The sequence below is a fragment of the Mesocricetus auratus genome, unplaced genomic scaffold (genome assembly GCF_017639785.1).
Source record: "Mesocricetus auratus isolate SY011 unplaced genomic scaffold, BCM_Maur_2.0 Super-Scaffold_100008, whole genome shotgun sequence".
In the NCBI taxonomy this organism is placed as follows: Eukaryota; Metazoa; Chordata; class Mammalia; order Rodentia; family Cricetidae; genus Mesocricetus; species Mesocricetus auratus.
Window position 1 is genome coordinate 87,804,262 of NW_024429192.1, and position 23,839 is coordinate 87,828,100.

Below are 23,839 nucleotides of genomic sequence, written 5' to 3' on the forward strand. Positions count from 1 at the left end.
ATGGTCCCCTTGAGTATTCCTATCCCTACATTCCTATTGACTATAACACCTACCAAAAAAATTTGTCACTTATGTAACCCCAGCACTAAGGAGTCAGAGGCAGGCAGACCCCTAAGAGTTTGGGGGCCAGCCTGGTCTATATAGCAAGTTTCAGGCCAGCCAGAAACTTGTCCCAAAAAATGTTGGTCATTTTTTAAATTTTTGGTTTTTGGGTTTTTTTTTTTTTTTTAGACAGAATTTTTCTGTTTAGCTCTGGCTTGCTAGAACTCTCTGTAAACCAGGCTGGCCTCGAACTCAGATCAACCTGCCTCTGCCTCCCCAGTACTGGGATTGAAGGTGTAAACCGCCACACCTGGCTTTTTCTCCTGCTTACATAATGTCAATAGCTACTGTTTCCAGTAGGATAGTGCTGTTTTGACCCAGGAATTCCTCATTAATGTGTTTCCCATGCATTCATTTTATTCTATTCACACTGTACACCTGTTTCCCAACCTATGAAAAATATACAAAAGCTTAGACAATTCTCCATCGTCCAGTCAGAGCCAGCTCCATGGAGAGCTACACTGCTGCCAAATCTACAAACCAAAGACCACGTCTGCTGTCACAGGATGAATTTGAAGCTGTAAATATTGCTACAGGAAAATTTCTTGTCTTTGCAGCGACCGCAGAGCTCCTGGCGATGTGGCCTCCTCATATCGATGTGTCTTTTCTTTTGAGGACAGCAGCAACAGGATTTTGAGCAGGTCTTTGGGAGGCAAGTTAGGACAGCAAATGATCAATCAGTGTTCCACATATAGCCCCCCCAAATGGAAATACTTCTTCCCTCCCCCTTCATCCCATAACTGTGTCTTCCTCCCAGTCCTGCAAGAAGACTATTTCCAAGTTGCACGAAGTGTCCATGTCCCTTCAAAAGCCACCTGTAAGAGCCTTGTTGCTCTTGCAGAGGATCCAGGTTTGGTCCCCAGCACCCACATGGTGGCTCACAACTGACTGTAACTCCAGTTCCAGGGGGATCTACTGCCCTCTTCTGGCCTCATTTGATACTGTACATATATGGTACACATTCATACCTGCAGGTAAAACACTCACACATGTAAAACACCAATAAATGTTAAAGCCTAGCAGTGGTGATGATGGCACACACCTTTAATCCCAGCTCTCAGGAGGCAGAAGCAGGCAGATCTCTGAGTTCAAGATCAGCCTGGTCTCCAGAGTGAGCTCCAGGACAGCCAGGGCTATATAGTGAGACTGTCTAGCAACAAGATGATCTCATCAAGTTCTGGGACTTTCTAGACTTTGGAGATCCAACCACAGCTCTAAAACTGTCTTACAGTACTGACTTTATAATCTGTAGAATGGGGATGACACCTGTCACCAAGGTGAGGCTACAGGAGGCACCATATGGAACAGTGCCTGCCAATTCTGGATGAGTGAAAGAGGACAGGAAGCTGAGAAGGAGATTAACAAAGGGATGGGGCTAAAGGGGCATACCAGAGTGAAAGAGAACCCTGCTCCAAAAGCTCAGAGCTGGTATAGCTCAGGGCTATACCTACAGAAGAAGGATTGACCAAAACTAAGCCTGCCTTCACAAATCTGAGGCTCTGTTTCAAAACAGATCAGCCATGACCGGAAAATATGCATGGTCTGAAATTGCTAGTGTCATCTATCTGCCTGTTAGAAGCAGGCACAGATCCTCTCTGGAAGAAGATGCTACCCTAAGTCACAAGCTAGTACTACAGATTGCCATATGCAATGCTATCACATCAAAAATAGCTAGGCATAGACAGATGGTGGTGGTGCATGCCTTTAATCCCAGCATTTTAGGGGGCAAAGGCTGGCAGACTAATTCCAGGCCAGCCAAGACATCGTCTCAAAAGACAAATTTTAAAAATCACATAAAAATAACTATCTTTGATGGATGATGGTGGCACACATACTGGGGAGGCAGAGGCAGGCAGATCTCTGTGAGTTCAAGGCCAGCCTGGTCTACAGAGTGAGCCCCACACCCAAACTAAAAAAGAAAAGAAAAGAACAGTCAAAATCTCATCTACCTCAGAGACTTTCCAAACATTGAAGACACCATGAAATCCAATTAAGATTTAACTGTTGGGGATCTCCCCTGGAGTTGCCCTCTTCAGACCTGAGAAAGACCACCAAGGGTCAGTTCCTCTCCCCAAGATGCTCAAGACCACACCTACAGGCTATTTACAATGCAGTCATCCTCGGCCCCACCTTGCACCTGCCACATGGTTCTCACTCATGGTTTCTCCTATTCCCCCTGGGACCACCTGGGAATGATTTGCCGAGATTAAAACCTGGGCTTTAACTCAGCCTGATCTGATTTATTGCAGCAGCAGAGAATCTTAATATCAGGGTACAGAAATTTATCATTAATCTAGTAATCTGACCTCTGGCAACCTATCACATCTCACTTGAGCTGGGCATTGTGGCCTGCAGAATGGGAACAACACCTTCACAAAGGTTAAGCCATGCCATGGAAACAGTGCATGCAAAACACCCTAGCATTTGGATGGTTATCCATCAAAAGGAGGATGTTCTAAAGGCACCCTGCATAAACACTACACTGGTTTGGTTTTGCTTGCTGAGACAGCTCAAGAAGCCCAGACTAGCCTTGAACTCTTGAATCTGTTGCTTTAGCCTCTCAGTGTCATGATTATAGTCATAATAGCTCATGCTGGCTGACACAGGAAACTTACAATGGAGTATCTTCTCCCTCTTTCTCTCAAAAAATAATGGAATTTATGCTTTTATTCCTTTTCCTAGAATAATCTAAGCTTTCACACGTACAAAAGACCTGCCAAGAGCCAGGTCTGTAAGATGAAAACACTCAGTGATGGAGTCTTCACATAGACATATGGAAACATGACAGTCAGAGCATTCTATGCACTTACCTGACACTGGATTGCTTCTACTCGGTAAGGGTTAAATTTCTTTTGGCACTTGCAACACAGTTGTTTGAAATAAACCTAAAGAGAAATTGCTTTTTTAATATAAACTAATATATGCATACATTTCCTAGGTTCCCAGTTTTTTTTAATACAATTTGCTTCTTGTTTATTTTTTACTTAAAATTTTGTGTATGACTGTTTGTATGTACACTGAGTGTGTGCAGTATCCACAAAGATCAGAAGAGGGCACCAGGTCCTTTAGAGCTGGAGTTACAGGTGGGTGTTATCTGCCATACCTGTGTTTGAAACCCACTTGGAGTTGTCTGCAAGAACAGTGAGTGTTCATAACTGCTGTGCCACATCTCCAGCCTAGCCACACACCACCTGCCCCACTTTTTTGTTTTTTGTTTTGAGACAGGGTTTCTCTGTGGCTTTGGAGGTATCCTAGAACTAGCTCTTGTAGACCAGGCTGGCCCAGAACTCACAGAGATCCGCCTGCCTCTGCCTCCTGAGTGCTGGCATTAAGGCATGCACCATCACTGCCCGTGGGGAGGGGGGCACGGTGTTCTTTTGATAGAATATTTTATATTCTTTCACTTTGTTTGCTTGTTTTGTATGTAATTTATCCTTGAGAGTTTCTCCCCCTTTGTTGTTGTTTGTTTGCCCCCATGCATATTTGAGCACCAGGTGTATGCACTGCCCAGAAGAGGCTTTGGATCCCTTGGGATTGGAGCTACGGATAGTTGTGAGTGATCATGTGGGTGCTAGGACCCAAACCCAGTCCTTTTAACCAATGAGCCAATTCTCCAGCCCTATACTTTGAGGTTTTACGCTCCGTGAGTTCTATCACTCATTTTCTATTTTCCTCAGTTGTAAATTTGAGATAGCATTCCTTTTTCTGATGTCTACTCAGCAGCATATAAAGAATCACAGTATTATAGTATTTACTCCACAGGAAGTAGCTGTTAATTAGTTTTGTTCAGCATATGGACCGATTCCTCCTTTTGCCCCCGTCATTTTGCTCTGAAATGCCTGCTTTCACACTTGAATCTAGTTCCTTGTGGCTGCTTCAGCATCATCTACTTTCTAGGCTCTGAGCATTGTCTCCTGGACATTTTTTCCCTGGTTTACTTAGCAATGTCTCCGTTTTCCTTTCCTTTTCTTTTTTTTGGGGGGGGCTGGGATGGGGTGGGGTTCGAGACAGGGTTTCTCTGTAGCTTTGAAGCCTGTCCTGGAACTCACTCAGTAGACCAGGCTGGCCTTGAACTCACAGAGATTCGCCTGCCTCTGCCTTCCAAGTGTTGGGGCTAAAGGAACTTGCCACCACTGCCTGGCTGGCTTTCTTTTTTTATTGAGAAAGGATCTCTTCTATGTAGCCCTGGCTGACCTGAGTTTGCTATGTAGACCAAGCTGGTTTCAAACTTGTAGAGATGGGCTTTCCTCTGCCTCCAAATGCTACCATGGCCTTTCTGTTACTTTAAAGCTTTCCAACGCTGTGACCCTTTGCTACATGTGTTGTGTTGACCCCCCTAACCATGAAATTATTTTTGTTGCTACTTAATAACTAAGTTTTGCTATTGTTACTACTCATGATGTAAACACCTGTGTTTTCTGATGGTCTTAGATGACCCATGAAAGGGTTGTTCCATCCAAGGGGATCTCGACCCACAGGTTGAGAATCACTGCTTTGAAGTCTTATTTGGACATCAGGATAAGGTTGAGTTTAAGAAAGGAGTTTTATTATAGAACCCCTGTACATTCAGAAGGGCTTGACCTAGTTTTGTGAGATAGGGTTATACGTAGCCCAGACTGATGTGCCTGCCTCTATTTCCTAAGAGCAGGGGTTGCAGACCTATGCCATCACACCCCACCCTACTCTAGAATATATCTCTTGAACTGACTTCTCTAGCCTGTTCTTCCCACCCTACTACTTTGGAAGTGTCTGAATGCAACCCATTGTTTTCTTCTGGTAAGAAAGAGATGGGAAGTTAATTTGACTTGGCTTTAAATTCCAGCCAGGTGTGAAGAAGGCACACACCTGTAATCCCAGCAGCGGGAGCCTGAAACAGGAAAATCAGAAGTTCAAGACCAGCCTGTGCTGCTTGAGACCCTTCCCCCAAAAGATAACAAATAACACCATAAGCAGATGAGTAAAACGGAATGAAAACTTCTGCTGCCCTTGGACTGGCTCTCCTCTCTCCCAGGGACTGGGGTGTAGCGCACAAAGGATGGACCAAACCCTACACTGTGAGAGAGCTGGCTCTATTGTTGCCACAGGCACACTTGTGGAAAACACACTTTTCAGGCTTTGAGAGGTCTAACCAGTCTGCAAGAACAAAAATGACACTTCAAGAAAATAAGCAGCGGGGCTGGAGAGAGGGCTCAGTGGTTAAGAGCACTGACTGCTCGTCCAGAGGTCCTGAGTTCAATTCCCAGCAATCACATGGTGGCTCACAACCATCTGTAAGGAGATCTGGTGTCCTCTCCTGACCTGCAGGATACATGCAGACAGAACACTGTTTATATAGTAAACAAACAAATAAATAAATAAACAGGGCACAGTGTCCCAGCACTCAGAAGGGAGAGGCAGGAGGAGCTCTGAGAGTTTGAGGCCACCCTGGTCTACATAGAAAATTGCAGGCCAGCAAGGGCTACACAGTGAGACTGTGTCAAAAACAAACAAAAGTTCAAGATCATCCTCACAGCATGTTTGTGACCAAACTGGGCTTCATGAAACCCTAACTCAAGGGAAACAAAAAGAAAGGAAAATTAGGTTTCCCAAGGACTAGGGGGTGGGGGGATGACTATACGGAAAGTAGTTAATAGACAGGAATAAAAAAAACCTGCTAATGAATTTAAAAGATATTACCAGCAGTTTTTATGAAGAGGTTTAATATCTTAACAGAAGTGCAAGACCAGACGTCTGGAGAGATGATAGAAACTCTTAAAAATAACCTTTCACTATCTAGGCACAGTGGCACAAACCTTCAATGCCAGGGCTTGGGAGGAAGAAGCAAGCAGCACTCTGTGGGTTCCAGGCAGCCAGGGTTACATAGTGAGACTCAGTCTCAAAAAATAAGAGACCTGGGGCTGGAGAGATGGCTCAGAGGTTAAGAGCACTGCCTGCTCTTCCAGAGGTCCTGAGTTCAATTCCCAGCAACTACATGGTGGCTCACAACCATCTACAATTCAATCTGGTGTCCTCTTCTGACGTGTAGGCAGAACATTGTATATGTAATAAATAAATAAATCTTTAAAAAAAAATAAGAGACCTAAGACGGGTGTTGGTGGCACATGCCTTTAATCCCAGCACTCGGGAGGCAGAGGCAGGTGGATCTCTGTGAGTTTGAGGTCACCCTGGTCTATAGATTGAGTTCCAAGACAGCCTCCAAAACAATACAGAGAAACCCTGTCTCAAAAAAAAAAGTGACCTAGGCCGGGCGTTGGTGGCACACGCCTTTAATCCCAGCACTCAGGAGGCAGAGGCAGGAGGATCTCTGTGAGTTCGAGACCAGCCTGGACTACCAAGCGAGTTCCAGGACAGCCTCCAAAAGCCACAGAGAAACCCTGTCTCGAAAAACCAAAAAAAAAAAAAAAAAAAAAAAAAAAGTGACCTAAAGACAATGTTAGTTAAAAGTAATTTTTACCTTTAATTTATAATTTATACTTATATATGAAGTGACAAGTGCAAAGAATTCCAGCATTAAAGAATGTCAAGATTTAGCCTCAGAAGAGCCTAAGTTGTTAGAGGGAGAATATAAAGGCGTTCTCTTGAGTAGATGAGGACACCCAAAGTTAACCAAGACAAGAAATATGTAAGTAGGAAGTTAAGTTTATAACAGTATTTAAGGCACAAAGCGTCACCTAGAGAATCACATCACAGAGCTGAATGACTAGGCCCAACTGAAAATGTGACTTTTAGACTATTTGTTTTGTTTCAAGATAGGATCTTACTATATATGGCTGGCTGAATTGAAACTCACTATGTAGACCAGGCTGGCCTTGAACTTGAAGATCTGCATGTGTCTGTCTTCCAAGTGCTGGGATTAAAGGTGAACCACCACACCCAGCTTGTTTGTTTTTGAGATCTAAGTAAAGGACTTTTTATGTAGCCTCAGCTGGTCTCGAACCTGATCCTTCCCCTCACAAGTGCTGCAGTTACCGACTTATATGTTACCACTCCTGGTAGTATATGTGTGTATTTACTTATCTTATTTATTTAGTCATTGATGTTCACACTCAATGGGCGTGTCAATGTGAAACTCATCATTGTTGCCTGTCAGCAAGGATGCAAAGGTGAAGGAGTAGAAACTGAGCGCTCCCACTAACACCTTCACTTTCCAGACCTCTGTCCCTCCCCCACGCATGCCACACCTAGGAACTTCTATATTTCCACTGCTGGTAGCATATTTATTTATCTATTTATTTAGTCACCTGTGTCTTCCAGGCCTTGGTGCCCCTCCCCCACAGCCATTTGCTTACTTTATTGGTACCAGAGACACACCACACGTAAGCACTCTCCCATCTGGTCTTACAATCTTTACAGTGAAAATAGCCGTATTTTGGTTCCAAAAACTGAAAAAGAAAAAAAAGAGAAATGAGAGTCTTTTACTATTGGGGGCGGGGTGGAGTGGGGTGGGGTCTAGATTCTCATTTCCTACTTGATAGCCTAAGTGAAATAATTTACTTCCTGGGCTTCACTTTCAGCTATCCCATATGTAGCTCTGTTAATTTAGCTTCTGGGCATGCTCAAGGATAGCATTTCCAGTCCATTTTCCACAGCACCACAGTCTCCCAATATAAAATTCTAGGTTCCCTCAGAGAAGGGGAATGAGGCAAGAGTTCCTGAGCAGATTGGGAGCATGGGGGGAGGGGAGAGGGAAGGAAAGAGGGAAGAAAGGGAGAGAAGAGGAGGGGAGTGGAGAGGAGGGGAGAGGAGGATGTGGGGGAGCAGGAAGGTTGAGTCGGGGGGGAAGAATAGAGGAGACCAGGATGACAGATAGCATAATAGAGGGAGTCATTATAGGTTTGTGGAGAGATCTGGCACTAGTGAGATTTCCAGAGATCTAGAAGAATGACACCAACTGGCAAACTAAGCAATAGTGGAAAGACTACACTAATAGCCACTTCTTGATGATAGGGTTGATGACTATCCTATATGCCATCCTAGAACCTTCATCCAGTGACTGATGGAAGCAGAGACAGACACCCACAGCTAAACACTGAACCGAATTCCTGGAACCCAGTGACAGAGAGGGAGGAGCGATGAGCAAAGGGGTCAAAACCGTACTGGTGAGACCTACAAAGACAGCTGACCTGACAAGGGGGAGCTCTTGGACCCCAGACTGATGGCTGAGAGACACCAGCAGGGGACTGATCCAGGCCCCCTGAATATAGTGTCAGTGAGGAGGCCTCAGCAATCTCTGGGGCCTTGGGATCTGTGTTTACCATGGTGCACAAATGAACTTTGGGAGACCATTCCACATGGAGGGATGCTCTCTCAGCCTGGACACATGAAATGACAGATTCTGGAGATCCCCCATGGAGGGCCTCACCCTCCCTAGGGAATGGTGTGGGGATAGGGCTGGGAAGGCTGGTGGAGGGGCAAGGGAGGAGGAGTGGGAGAGGGAGCTGGGACTGACATGTGAACCAAGTATGTTTCTAATTTAAATAAAAAATACAATGGAAAAAAATAAAAATTAAAAAAAATCTAGGTTCACCTTTCACACACTTGAAGCCCAGGGTCCCCTCATCATCACCAGCAATAGTGACAAGACTTTTAAGATAGGCTCCACACCCTATCTTACCAAAACTTGAAAAACTCCAGACCATATAGACAAAGCACATGCTTCCAGAACCCTACCTTCCTCACCAAAGAAAAGGAAGAAACGAGATAGTCAGTGCTTACTGCGTTTCCCATGAGACAGTTAGCACTTACTGCTCTGGAAATGGAAGGAGGAAGGACGGAGCTGGTGAGGGCTTGAGTAGAGAGAAGGCACGGTCCAGCTGGTAGCTGAGCTTCCCAAGTGGACTGTGTCTCCACATACCAGTTTGCTTTTCCTGTCCCGAGGACTGGGGGCATCTTCCTCCCCCACTTCCTTCAGCTGTGGGAGTTTCTCTTGCTTGTCACCATCTGGCCTTGATGGAGGTGGCAGCTGACTGGCCTCTGCAGGTCCGGTAAGCTCTTGGCTTTTTCTGTCTTCCCCATCCTTGGGTAGCTGGATCAAGCCTCTCTGGTAGGCTTCTGCGGGCTTCTTGAGGTTGGTTCTGTCCCAGTGGGAGCTGCTGTGTAGGGTCTGATGCCCCAGTGAGCACTGCACTGACTTGTCCACTCGAAGACTCACCTGTACACCCGCCTCCTTAGTGTTGACCTTGCAGAGACGTACACTCAGGTTGGGGTTCATCTGGGTGAGAAGGGACTGAAGCTGAGCCCTCTTGTAAGGGTACACGTAGGGCTCAGGGACATTCACTGCTACCATAGGCCCTGTCCTGGCTAGGAAAACGGGATGACCCATGTTTTGCCTCCAGTCTTGTTTACCGTGTCTCCAGAGGCCAGGGTGACTCAAAGACTGTGTGCTCCCATAGGCTTGGTGTAACCCACAGGGAACTCTGCAAAAGCGCTCCATTGGGGGAGTTTCCTCCTGGAGTTTGTGTTCTTTTGCTTTCTACCCTCACCTGTCTCTTCTTCCTTGTAGACCTGGTTCGGGTTCACCCAGGTTTCTCCATTTATTCCAGAGTGGGAGCTGCTTCCCTAGCTCCCTAATTAAAGAAGGGAGCTGTCCATGGACTACTAATTGTTTTCCTACCGTTTCAACTTGCAGTTCGAATTTTTTTTTTTTCTGTCAAGGCTGTTTTCCGTTTCTGTCTTCTCCAGCAGGCTTTGATTAGTTATTTCATTCATGTATTCTCTTGGTGACTATTTTGTTGATCTGGTATTGGTTGGTGAGAATGTAAATTAGTATAGGTATTATGGAAAACAACACAGATCTTCCTCAAGGATTAAAAATAGGAGGGCGGGAGAGACGGCTCAGTGGCTGTGTGTGCATAGTGCTCTCGCCAGGTTCAATTCCCAGCACCCACGCCGGGTGGCTCACAAACACCTGTAACTCTAGCTCCAGAGTACCTGACCCCTTGTTTGTTTTTGTTCTGGATGAACCTGGAGGACATTGTGTTAAGTGCAATAAGCTGGACAAAAAAAATTTATTATGTGATCTCATATGTAAAATCTAAGGAACTCAAATGCATAATCAGCATAATCACCATCGGGGAGTGGCATTGGTCAAAAGGCATAAAGGTGCAGTAAGTGGGACAGGTAAGCCTAGAAGTCTCAAGTACAGTGTGATGACAGCAGTTAGTAATTGTTGATATAAAAACATAGTTCTCACCTCAAAACAAATGAGAATTAGTTTGTTTTGGAGGCAAAATTGAGTCATCATGCCCAGAAACACAGATTTAGGTTACCCCAAATTCTGTCTTCCAATGTGGAGGCAGTTTCATTAAGTATCTATAGTAACAGAACAAAGAGTATAAATCAAGGAATTTTTAAAAATGTGTTGATGGGGCTGGAGACATGGCTAAGCCATTAAAGGCTAGGCCCACAACCAAAAGAAATATATTGGTAAGAACACCAGAGAGATGGCTTACAGACAGGGAGAGATCTCAGCTACAGGCCTCAGACGCTATCTGATAGCATTCTTGGACCTTTGATTGGTACAGTTTTGTTAATACATTCCAAAGGTTATTTGTTTTTTTTTTTTATAATCTTCTCATTGGGATATTAGGCCCTACACCACAGAGGAGGGCAAAGAATACATCTTTGGGGAACTAATGTCAACATGAGATAAAGTTTAATTAGGCTTTGGACCTAGAACATTCCAAACTCTCCACAGTGATTAAGTTTTAATTAACAGCTTCGTAGACACAGCCTTTTCCTAGGGATTTCCATTCACACAATATTGTGCTATATCAGAGTTTTGCTAAGAGACTAGATTTGGTACTGTCATATACCTATACATAGAACATAACTATATGAGGGTGTGACTATTGTTAATTATGTGACTTGTAGTCATTATTCGCAGTGTATATGAGCAGCAAGACAGAGCAAGTACCCGGACAGACTCTAAAACAATACAGAGAAACCCTGTCTCAGAAAAAAAAAAACAGCCCAAACCCAAACAACCCACAGTGAATTGCATCCCGTAAGTCTTGGTAGCAAACAAGCTGAACAACTGAAGGCAAAGATATGTAGCATGTTAGAGTAGATGCAGTGGCTGTGAGCGAGCTTCCTTGTACCAACAGCCAGAGACATAGTTTTAAGCTGGTGAGGGCCAGGAGTGTGTGATAATGAAACATCTTTCAGAACGTGAAATGGGTTACTGCTTCTCTTTACCCCAGCTACTCCATCTTAGTGAGACACCTCTCTCCTCCAACTTCCCCAGAGAAGAAAGAACTTCTTTACATTTTTTTTTTTTTTTTTGGTTTTTTGAGACAGGGTTTCTCTATGGCTTTGGAGACTGTCCTGGAAATAGCTCTTGTAGACCAGGCTGGTCTCCAACTCATAGAGATCCACCTGCCTCTGTTTCCTGAGTGCTGGGACTAAAGGCCTGCACCACCACCCGGCATACTTTTTTTTTTTAATAGTGTTTTGTTTCGTTGAGACACGGTTTCTCTGTGTGGCCTGGCTGTCCTGGAACTCTCTATATGGACCAGGCTGGCCTTGAATTCAGAGATTCACCTGATTCTGCCTACTCTGGTGTGTACCACCACCACCCAGCTCTAAATTATGTGAATGTGTTTTATGTATGAGTGCTTTATCAGCGTGTATACCTGCATACCAGAAGAGGGCATTGGAACCACCACATGGGTGCTGGGAATTGAACTCAGGACCTCTGGAAAAGCAGCTAGTGCCCTTCATGACTCAACCATCTCTCAGCACCCCCCCCTTTTTTTTTTTTGGTTTTTCAAGACAGGGTTTCACTGGAACTAAGTTTGTAGACCAGGCTGACCTTGAACTCAGAGATCTGCCTGCCTCTGCCTCCCTAGTGCTGGGATTAAAGACACCACAGCCCAGCCCTACTTCTTATTTATATAATGCAGATTTCACAAGGTAAGTGTATGAAGTCAAATGGATTAGAATTCAAACTTGGAACTATTACCAGGCTAGTTAAGTGACTAGTTGTGCCACCAACGCCCGGTGAGGTATTTAATTCTAATTGGACCTGTTAAGTAGGTGAGCCAAAGGTGGCTTTTGCCTTCCTTACTTTGATGGCTGCACCTTGGTAGTCAGCCTCAGGAAGTGTCCACATAAGGGAACAGACCTTGGTGGCTAGCTTTGGGAATGTAACCTAACGGTTTTTAGCAAGGCAGAGGGAATGGGGAAGAAGGGCAAGGGCTGCCAAAGCCATGTTTGCTGTGCTAGCGATGGCTCGAGACCCCTCACAATCGATGGCTCATCGATCGGTTACGGAGAAACCGCAATGGACCCACCCACATGTCCCCAGGGCGCCGAGACAAACGTGGGCTCCAGGGGTAGAAAAGGTATCGGGGACTCTGAGTGCCTGCGGATGGGCGAGTGTTCTGGGGAAAAGGTTCGCGCTTCGACCCTGGCTTCACTCGGTGAATGGAATAAGCGGGGTACGACCAGAGACCGCCGGCCGCAAAGAGCGACTGGGAGACCCGCTTCCCGGCTTCCGGTCGGCGCTCGGCGCGGCGTCCGGGTCGCCGAGTCATGACGTCAGGGCACAGAGCGGGCTTTTCGCGCGAGCCTGTGAAGTGAGACGGCGCAGCGTCTGTCAGCGACTGCAACTAGAGCGGGTCAGTGGGGCAGACGCTCGCTCCGGGGTCGCAGGGGCCGTGGGGGCACGCCTGACATCTCGGAGGAGCCCCTCGACCTCCTTCTGGGCCGCCGCCCACCCCGGCTCAGCCCTGGGCAGGTTCCCGCCCAGCTCCTTGCAGCCCGCGGGCATCCCTCCCACAGGGGTCTGGCGAGTCTCTAGAGCTCGCTGTAGCGCTAAATTCTGTAGTGACTGGATTACCGTGTCAGCTCAGCTCCGTAATTAAGTAAGCGTGATTAATGTTAAAGAATATTAAAAACTTGTTATGGGCTCGCAGCATATCCACTTTCTGGTGCATTTGCTGTATCTAGTAGCCACTTAGTTTAAGCACAATTATAAACCGTCCCCATCCTCATGGTAAATCCTGTTTTTGTCCCAAAAGGTGGGCCTGAGGTAGTCTCATTGGACAGGCTTAGCGCTTCTGATTTTACCTGTCACCAAGAAAGCAACCCTCTGAAGTGTATGTTACTTTCTCTTTTGCAGATTCTCTACCAAGCATCGGAGAAATACTGTAGAGAAAATGCCCATTGAATACAAAAGACCAACTTTTTTTGAAATTTTTAAGGCACGATGCAGCACAGCAGGTATTGATGAGTTTTTATAAAACTTGGTAAATTAAGTCACATCGAGGAAATGTTTTCAATAAAGTATGTCAAGGTGAATGCTTGCTTTAAAAAAAAGAACATTAAAACAGAAAAAAACAACAACAAGAGCACTTGGGAGACAGGCAGGTGGAGCTCTGTGAGCTTGCTGCCAGTCTAGTCTACGTAATACGATACAGGATAGCCAGGGCTACATAGAAAGACCCTGCCTCAGAAAAACAAACAAAAGTGTTTGAGCTAGGTGTGATGGCACACATTTATAATCCCAGGGGACTTGATGCAGAAGACTGAGCCAGGTGGATTAAATACGAGTTCAAGGCCAGCTTGGTCCACATAGGGAATTCCAGGATGGACTGAGCTACAGAGTTTTGGACCTAACTTTTTTTTTAAAAAAGGAGGAGGGATGGGCATGACACTGGAACGCAGCTCAGTTAGTAGAGTGCTTGCCTATCGTTTGGGTCTCTGGCTTTGTTCCTCAGCTTCACAGAAACCAGGCATTAACAGATGCCGGTAGTCTCACAGCTTGGGAGGTAGAGGCAGGAGGACCAGAGGTCGAAGGTCATCCTCAGCCTTATTGTGAGCTGAAGGCCAGTATGGGGCGCACAAGACCAATAAAATGACTCAGAGCTTGCCAGTTTTCTTTGTGCTGTAAACAGTGTGTGGTAGTTCTAGGTAACATCGTCTTTTCCTCACCAACTAGATGATATAGGGTACCTAAATAGATGGGAGATTAGCACTGTGACTTCCATTGGAAAGAGTTGTTCCGAAAGGGTTTGCAGCAAATCAGAAGCACTGATGCTGCCGAATAGTTGTCGTCATTTAAGATTTGTTTTTAATATTTTAAACCATATGTGTGTGTGTGTGTGTGTGTGTGTGTGTGTGTGTGTATGTGTATGGGTGGGTGTATGCCCATGTGTATAGGTGCCTGCAAAGGTCAAAAGAGCATCAGAAGCTCTGGAGCTAGAGTTAACAGGTGGTTGTGAGCTGCTTGCTGTGGGTGTGTGTGCTAGGGAGTGAATGTTGGTCTTCTCCAAGAGCAGTAAGCAGCCACTGAGTATTTTTCCTGTTTTGAGGACATTTTGCTGTGTAACTGTGGCTGATTTAAAACTTGGCTATGTAGATCAGGCTGGTTTCAAATTTGCAGTGATCATCCTGTGTATTGGGTTTGCAGCGTGAGCAGCCACACCTGGCTCTGAATTAGATACTGTAAGTAACTATTGACAGAGTGCATGGAAAAGAAAGTCACATCCATTAATATCACAGCTGATCTGATCCAGTAAACCTTTTGGAGTTGGGAAGAAATCAGCCACTGTGAGTGTCTAGAAATGGTTGGTTTCATTTTGAAAGCTCACATTTCATCCTTAGCAGCAAACCTTTTTCTTTACTATGATAAGCTCACTGCATTCTTGAGAAAATGTCTGCCACACTCTTCAGATTGGAACACTTGGTTTGATGAGGAAAAAAATGGCCTTTTGTGAAAAGTGTACAAGTTCTGCTCACAGCTCATCACAAGTGCTTTCCTGCTAGATTCCAGTCTGCAGAAATGCTGTTTGCATGTTTGCTTCTCAGAAAATATTGGAAGATTTTAAGCTTGGTCGAATTTCGGTGGCTTAATGGGTAAAGGTCTGTGCTACATAGGTCTGATGACCAGTTTGTTGCCCAGAAGCCACATGAAGGTAGGAGGACAGAAGCAGCTATGCACAGGTGTCCTCTGACTCCCACATGCACACCCACATACATCATCCATGCGGTAATAAGATTTAAAGATATGCCTCATGCAGTTCATTTCTACTTTGTTAGTGAGTCTCTGGCTTTCCCCTTGGGTTGGTAGGAAATGGTAAGCACTGGTGTAGTTGGGTCCACTGCCTTCTGTCACAGAGATGCACCAGTTGATTACATACCTTGTCCTTGTTCAGCTGATGCAGATGTTGACATTGTGAAAAAGGCAGAGGACATCGTGGTCTAATTATGAAAATGTATTTAACCTATTGAACCTCCTGAAATGTGAGAAACTGCTGTATGGGGTGGGTGTTTCATGTTAGACATTTTTTGTGGTTGCCATGTAAGAATCTTTTTCATATTTATTTAAAAGTGTAAAGTGTTTCTTTAACCCATACTCATAAAGAGATTTGTCCTACTGACAGAGTCTAGTCTTCATTTTTTTTTAATCTATGCAGTACATGCTTACTGTGAATAGTTTGGTGTTTTGTTTTTTCCTGAATTGATGATTGTTGTTAAGAAAGTAAAAAAAGATAATATAGCTAAATTCTATCTCCTTTTAAGGTTTTTGGTGAGTTTTTTTTTTGTTGTTGTTTGTTTGTTTTTGTTTTTTTGAGACAGGGTTTCTCCGTTTAGTTTTGTAGACCATACTGGCCTCAAACTCACAGAGATCCATCTGCCTCTGCCTCCCAGGTGCTGAAGTTAAAGACGTGCACTGCTTTCAAATTTTTGAAATTATCTGTTGCTGCACTTTCAAAAGAGTAGTTTAATGATCTTACTTAATGAACCTTAAAGTAATCCATAGTCACGATTCTTGTTTTTCTTCTTTTTTTGTTTTGTTTTTTATATTTAGCATGCTCTAGATTATGGAGTCCTTTTTTCTTCTTCCTTCTTTTTCCTTCTTCATAGTTTCTTGGGGCTGGAGAGTTTGCCCAGCGGTTAAGAGCATTTGCTGTTCTTCCAAAGGTTCAATTCCCAGCACCCATATGACAGCTCCTAACTGTTTGTAATGTAACTCCAGTTCCGTGGTACCCAACACCCTCACATTCAGGCAAAACACCAATGCATAAAAAAAAAATAGCCCTCCTCTCCCACCCCCTACCCTGAGCCTTTCTTGGTTAATGTTTAATATAGAATCTCACTATGTAGACAAGCTAGCCTGGAACTTATGACAGTCCTCCCTCTGTAACTTCCTAAATGCTAGAACTGCAAGTGTATGATACCATACCCAGCTGAGAAATGGTTTTTATATAGCTAGCCTCAAACTTGAGATCTTCCTGCCTTAATCCCCAAGTGATAGGATTACAGGTGTTTGCCACCATTCCCTGCTAGTCAACATGTCAAGTTCCTTCTGTTAAATTTTTTATTATGTATACAGTGTTCATCCTGCATGTGTGCTTGTAGGTCAGCAGAGGGTATCAGTGCTTATTATAGATGGGAAAGGGTGGTGGGGTGGTCAGTGAACAACTTGCAAGAGTCAGTTCTCTGCTTCCATCATGTGGATTCTGGGCTTGAGCTGAGGTCTCCAGGCTTGGCAGGAAGTACCTTTACCTGCTGAGGCTTCTTGCTGGCCTCAGCTTCTTGAAATGTTTTGTTTTGTTTCTTGAAATGAAGGTCTCAATGTGTAGCCTGGGCTGTTTTCGATCTTTAGTCCTCTTGACTTAGACCTACTGGAAACTGGAGTAACAGACTAGTGTAACTGTGCCCTCTCCTTTATTCTTTATTCTTTATTCTCCTTTATTCTTTGCGTCTTTTGGCATTTTTTAAATCGATTTTGCATGTATGTGTGCATGCATGTGTTTGTGCACACATATCCCATGATACAAGGTGTGTGTTTCAATGACCTTTACCAGCCCTGTTCGTTGTTACCATCTTCATTGCTCATGAGTTTCTCTGTGTCACTGATTAAATGTAAGATGGAATTTTTGCTTTTCTTGCAGACTTAGGACCAATAAGCCTCAATTGGTTTGAAGAACTTTCTTCAGAAGCCCCACCATATAATTTTGAGCCTCCAGAAGAATACGAATATAAGCCCCACAGTTATGAACCACAGCTGTTTAAAACACCACAGAGGAAGCCCTCTTACCATCGCTTGGCTTCAACTCCAATAATATTCAAAGAACAAGGTCAAACTCTACCACTAGACCAGTCGCCTTTCAAAGAACTAGGTAACTATAGCCAAATGTGGTGGTGGTGCACACCTTTAATCCCAGCACTTGGGAAGCAGAATCAGGTGGATCTCTGTGAGTTTGACGCCACCCTGGTCTACATACAGAGTTCAGAATAGCCAAAGCTACAGAAAAGAGAGACCCTGTCTCAAAAAGAAAAAGAAATACTTAGCTATAGATTAAACTTGGGCAAATGATTCGATGTCATGGAGAGGATGTGAGCTAAAACATCAGGCAAGGTCGTGTGTAATCACAGCTCTGTGATAAACTGGGTTTTATTGTGCTAATCAATCTTTCTTGACTGAAGAATGGAGATGGTGGACATTGTATGTGATAGGTTTGGGTTCAATGAAGTAATTTGGGTATTTAATAAATAATGCTTCTTTTCCTTCCTCCTATGATTAATATGATAAGTATTAGTAAAAATACTAAGATTTTTCTGAATTGGTACTCTGATATTTCACAGCCTGTGACTTGTTGCTGATGTTGACTAAGCTATGTTTTTAAATTAATTCTTAGATTATTTAACTTTTTACACATGTTACTCCCAGCTCCCTCACCCTCCTCTCCTATCCCAGCCTCCCAACCCCCCACTTCATCCCCCCCTCCACTCCCCAGGGAGGGTAAGGTCTTCCATGGGAGGATTTTCAAAGTCTGTCATATCTTCCTGGTCAGGGCCTAGTCCCTCCCCCATGTGTCCAGGCTGAGAGAGCATCCCTCCATGTGGAATGGGCTCCCTAAGTGGATGGAGGATTTTTTAATCAGTTTCTTGGGAGTATCTTAATCTGACAGCAGTTCCTCTAACTGGGTACCAGGTGTTTGTAAACACCTGTTTAGTAAGGGTGCTCATTTGTTCAATCTTGGGAACGTTTATTAAGTGTGCACTTCCCTTTAGAGTACTACTTCATGATACATGTCAGGTGGTGGTGTGATTGCTACGGATGTAAAGAATAGACTGTCTACCTCAGGAAGCTCACAGCACTGGGAGAAACTGAACAGTGTGAGACCCCTGGGGAACATGCAGGAGGGCAGGCGCATACTCTTACCCTCAAAGAGTTTCTGAACTGGGTGGTTCCTTCTTGTCCAGGGCATCTCTCCTACCAGGTGAGGATTGGATTAGTCAGTTTTCTTTTCTTTTTTTCTTTTTTTTTCTTTCTCTGAGACAGGGTTTCTCTGTGTAGCTTTGGAGGTTGTCCCGGCACTTGCTCTGTAGACCAGGCTGGCCTCGAACTCACAGAGATCTGCCTGCTTATGCCTCCTGGGTGCTGGGATTAAAGGTGTACACCACCAATGCCTGGCTTAGTCAGTTTTCTTAATCGAAGCCTGAAAGTAGATGTTCCAAGTGAAGAAAAAAGAAAGACATAGTTGGCTGTGGTGGCGCATGCCTTTAATCTTAGCATTTGGGAGGCAGAGGCAAATGAGTCTGAGTTCAAAGCCAGCTTGGTCTACATAGCAAGTTCCAAGACAGCCAGGACTGTAACCCAGACTGGGGAGGAGGTAGGGAAGGGAGACAAGCATCTTGTACATAGGTCTGCAGGTTTATCAGCACTCTTTGAGAGTAGTCATTGGTTGGGTACAACCCAAAGTGGAATGGGAAAGAACAGCATCTTACCAGCCAAGTCAAATGAAGCCATCAGGCTAGTGGGATAGTTTGGTTGTGTACGTGTTTATCATTTGATTATTTTTTTTTATGTACATTGGTTTTGGCTGCATGTATGTCTGTGTGAGGGAGTTGGTGCCCCTGGAACAGGAGTTACATACAGGTGTGAACTGCCATGTGGGTGCTGGGAATTGAACCTGGATCCTCTGGAAGAGCAGCCAGTGCTCTTAATGCTGAGCCACCTCTCCAGCCCCCACCCCCACCACCAGTTTCAGTCTCTATCACCAAAGAGAAGGAAGGAAGGGGGGGAAGTGGCCGTCATGAAGGCCTTATTTTCCCACTTTTTTATTCAGGAGTCTGAAACTGAGTGATGAAAGCTTTTCACAGAATGATACGTCAGATTGGAGTTGGTGGGTTCAATGTCTCCCTTTATTTTTACCTTCCGTGATGCCATAGCATAGGGCGCATATTACCTCTTGACATGCATTTCTGTAGGAGGCATCAGCTCCCTATACATTCTTTTTTTGTTCTTAAGTTCAAAAAGTAAAAGTTCAAAGTTCACAGTGCCTACACCCTCACTGGATTATTCTACTGTTTCAGGGAAGATTGTTGGAAATAGTAGGCATAAAAATCACCACAGAACAAAGGCCAAAGTGGACCCCATGGTTGATGTTGCCAGTCCACCTCTGAAGTCTTGTCTTGGGGAAAGGTATGTTGAGCCTGGTATATATTTAATAAATACGTACAGACTTGTGTGTTGTGTTGGTTTGTTTTCAAGGCTTGGTCTCACACTTCAGTCCAGGCTGGCTTTGCACTCAAAATTTCCCAACCTCAGCCTCCCATGAGGCTGGGGATTCTGTCATGACCCACCATGCTCAGCCCTTATTAAAATGTGTTTAAACCAAACATTTTCCTGCATGTGTCTGTCTCATAGAAATGAGCTGTCATCCAGATTGCTTTGAGTGAGAACCTACTGGAAGGACTTCTGTTTTTAAATAATGTGCAATAGAGTCCTAAGCTGAGTAGTTTTCATGTTAGAAACATTTCCTTTGAGCCAGACCTCGTAACTCACTCCTAAGATCCTAGCACTAGGGAAGCTGAGGCAGCTGGGTCCCAGTGTAAGGCGAGCCTGGGCTACGTAACAGGCTGGGTCACAGTGTAAGGCCAGCCTGGGCTATATAACAAGTCCTTGTTTCCAAAACCATAAAAACAGTAAGAGTCAGTACAGAATGATCTCTTTGCTATTGCTGTTGTCCTTTTAACCTGAAGCCATTGTTTCATTTTATGTAGCCCTCTTAATCTGCGATGCACACAGGTTGTACCACAAAGAGAAAAGCCAGGTATGAGCACAGCAAAGGTACTCATTTTTGCTGTCTTTTAAGACCTTATTTACTTTTAAATTGTCTGTATCAGTGTTTTGCCTGTGTGTGTGTGTGTGTGTGTGTGTGTGTGTGTGTGTGTGTGTGTGTGTGTGTGTGTATGTATGTGTACCCCACATGCATGCCTGGTGTCCAGAGTCCAGAAGCAAGCATTAGATCCTCTGGAACTGGAGTTATAGGTGATAGTGAACTACCTATTAGGTGCTAGGAACCCAGATCCTCTGCAAGGGCAGCCAATGCTCTTAAGTGCTTCAGCGCCCCTGGTTTTTATTTGTTGGTTGTAGAAATGTTAATAAAAACCTAATAACTTTCTGTTTTTTCACCTGCAGTGATGTGTGGAAGTTTATTTTCTACACCAAAAATCGAGGAGGTAAATGTTCTGCTTGGATTACTTACAGTATATAAGTTGAGAATGTGACAGTGTCACCCCTTAACTTGAGAGCTGCAGATCTTCACTAAGCATGCTGTCTCACAGAGGCATAAAATGTGAATGAAAAAAATAATAATCACCAGTATTTCTATAAATTAAACTGTTGTCTTTCTTTGTAGGGTCAGACACCCAAACCTATTTCGGAAAGTCTGGGAGTTGAGGTGGATCCTGATATGTCTTGGTCCAGTTCATTAGCTACGCCACCAACTCTTAGTTCCACTGTGCTCATAGGTAATGATGGCAGATGTGTGCTGTACAGGAAGAGGTAGCTGAGGCTGCTAAATGGTCATCTCTAACCTTGTGTTAAAAAGAAAACATGGGAGGGCTAGAGAGATGGCTCAATGGTTACAAGCATTTGCTGTCTTGCAGAGGACCCTGGTTCAGTTCTCAGCACAGCTATCCATAATAACTCCAATCCCAAGCCAGGCAGTGGTGGTACATATCTCCCAGCACTCTGGAAGCAGAGGCAGGCACATCTCTGAGTTCAAGGCCAACCTGGTCTTCAGAGCGAGTTCCAGGATAGCCAGGGCTACACAGAAAACCCCCATCTCGAAAAACAAAACAATAACAAAAAACTCCAGTTCCAGGGCATCTATTGTCCTCCTATGGCTTCCACAGACTCCTGTATGTATGTGGTGCACATACATACATGCAGCCAAATTCCCATACACCTAAAATAAAAACAAAGATTAAAAAAGTAAGTAAATATGAAAGCTAGCTCAGGTATTGCTGTGTGCTCAACATGTGCTTATAGTTCAGAATAATTTTCTCCTGTTTTGTCCAAAATGCCATCAAAGAATAACATTATATTTTAGGGTTGTGTCATCTATGTATGATAACTTCATCTACACATTCACTCATAATGTTTGACCACATTATGTAGATATGCTCATTCACAAGACACTGTGCTGCTCTTCTAATTATGAGTTTATACTCAAACCATAATTCTTTAGTATTTTAAGTTTTTTATTCTGTGTATGCACGTATGCACATGTGCAAATGCCTCAGCACTAATGTGAGGTCAAAGAGTAATTTTCAGGGTTAGTTCTCGTCTTCTACCATCAAAGTTCCAGGGGTTGAGCTTAGGATATCAGTCAGGCTTGGTGGGGCAAGTGCCTTTACCATCTGGGCCATCTTGCTAGCCCTCAACCAGGGCTGGGGTGATTCTAGCCAAATAACATTTCATTTTGATCCATTTAGCCAGAAGTGATTGGATCTCATTTTGTTGCTTATGCGAAAAAATAAAGTAAAAAGGCTGAAAGCTAAGAAGTAATTAATATTAATTATGCCTTTAGGCTGTATCATTGTCTAAATAGCGGGCAAATTTTCCCAGGGCAGCTTTGAAGTCACAGCCTTATAGGGCTTTCATCTGCCATTATAGAGAATATTATTATAAAGCATGTATCACCAAACCACCATTTCTTAGCATCTAGCAAGTGGCATTAAGAAACAGTGTGACAGCCGGGCGTTGGTGGCGCACACCTTTAATCCCAGCACTCGGGAGGCAGAGGCAGGTGGATCTCTGTGAGTTCGAGGCCAGCCTGGTCTACAAAGTGAGTTCCAGGATAGCTTCCAAAGCTACAGAGAAACCCTGTCTCGAAAAACCAAAAAAAGAAAAAAAAAGAAAAAGAAACAGTGTGACAAGTCAGTCCAAGTTGGCCTTTCTCATTGCTGGCTTTGGTCACTTAATTTTGTTTTAGATATGCTACTTATCAAATAGTATGTATGGGTGGGGTTGTTTCCAAAAAGAACTGTTTGTCTATTAATTTTGGTATGCACTATATAATACAGTACAGCTAAATTTAATTTCTTTTTCATAGCCCGAGATGGGGAAGCACGAGGAATTATGTTTCCTGAAGACTCTCCTGCTGTAAGTCAGCGTCAGACTGGTGATACTCATGGCATTCCTCAATCAGAATACCTTCAGTTGTTTTTTTTTTTTAATGCTTTAAAGTGTGTGTGTGTGTGTGTGTGTGTGTGTGTGTGTGTGTGTGTGCGCGTGCGCACGCGCGCTCGCTTACATACAGCATACAGCCAGGGCTACACAGAGAAATCCTGTGTCAAAGAAAAATTTTTTTAATTCTCTGAAGTGGCCATACATGTATATGTTTTGATCATATTCAACCTCTCTTGTCCTCCAATTGCCCCATGATCTTTCCCAACAAGACCCACTCCCAACTTTAATATATTCTTTTTCTTTCTTTTTAAAGTGATCGCCTAAATCCAGTTAGTGCCCTTGGATACACACGGCTGTGGGGCTGTGCATTGGAGGATGAGCAACCCACCAGTGGCCCTACCTCCCCCCAAATGACTCTCCCTTTGCCAGTAGCCGGCATAGCTTCTCAGCTGGGTTTTGTGGTGGTTGTTTTGGTTTTGGTTTGGGTTTATTTTTATTTTTGTTTTTCCGCTTTCTTGAGATGGGTTTTGCTATGCACCCCTGGCTAGCCTGAAACTGGTTGTATAAATCATTTTGGCCTCAAACTTGTGGTCTTCCTGACTTTGCTTCAGTGCTAAGATTACATGTGTGTGTCACTATGCAGCTGTCCTGCATTTTCTTAAAACTGCAATTTATAATTTTCCTAAGCTTTTGGGAATGTTTCTAAACCTGATCTCATATGTAATTTCTTTCTACAAAATTTTCCCATCTTTCTGTTTGGTAACATGCATATATACATGCACCGAAAGGGTTATACTATTTAATGATTTTGAAAATAATTTCAGCAGGTTGTGAAAAACTATTTTTCCAGCCACAGTGAAAGTCTGAAAAAGAGTGGTGGATCCGTTCCCTCTGTGACTGACAGCGAGAACAGAAACCAGGGGGAAGCTTTTAGTCACGGTAAATATCCCTGTTCTGCTGAGTTGCTGATCTCAGTTGATGTCAATGCTCTTTTCTTCAGGAGAAATGCCACTGCTTTCCTTGCTCAACCTCTGATATCAGGATACAGAAGACAGAAACTAACGTGATAGGTTTTCTTCCTAGTTGTAGTAATACAGAATTGATTGGCTACATCTGAGTTAACAGCTTTTAGACTACTAAATGGAGGAGAAGATAGCACTTTCCTTTGTTTTAGTTTTTCCAGACAGATTTTTCTCTGTGACAGTCCTGGCTGTCCTGGGACTTGCTCTGTAGACCAGGGCCTTGAACTCACAGAGATCCACCTGCCTCTGGCTCCCCAGTGCTGGGGTTAAAGGTGTCCAC

At 44.1% G+C, this 23,839-nt stretch overlaps 2 protein-coding genes across 2 annotated transcripts in view; one reads left to right on the forward strand and one right to left on the reverse strand.

Moving 5' to 3' along the window:
• Window positions 1-437: 437 nt before the first annotated feature.
• On the reverse strand, window positions 438-9,564 carry Zar1l (zygote arrest 1 like). The gene is made up of 4 exons (XM_040751424.1): window positions 8,957-9,564; window positions 7,392-7,484; window positions 2,913-2,987; window positions 438-745 (listed from the first exon to the last, which is right to left on the reverse strand). Exons 1-4 carry the CDS (start codon window positions 9,533-9,535, stop codon window positions 602-604), a joined length of 891 nt encoding a protein of 296 aa, XP_040607358.1. The 5' UTR covers window positions 9,536-9,564; the 3' UTR covers window positions 438-601.
• Window positions 8,984-23,839, forward strand: part of Brca2 (BRCA2 DNA repair associated) — a 45,627-nt gene continuing 30,771 nt past the window's right edge. The window contains 9 exon segments of the mRNA XM_040751423.1: window positions 8,984-9,086; window positions 13,226-13,326; window positions 17,004-17,231; window positions 19,432-19,540; window positions 20,122-20,171; window positions 20,540-20,580; window positions 20,760-20,871; window positions 22,461-22,510; window positions 23,365-23,476. Coding sequence (XP_040607357.1) covers window positions 9,052-9,086; window positions 13,226-13,326; window positions 17,004-17,231; window positions 19,432-19,540; window positions 20,122-20,171; window positions 20,540-20,580; window positions 20,760-20,871; window positions 22,461-22,510; window positions 23,365-23,476 — 838 coding nt within the window. The 5' untranslated portion in view covers window positions 8,984-9,051.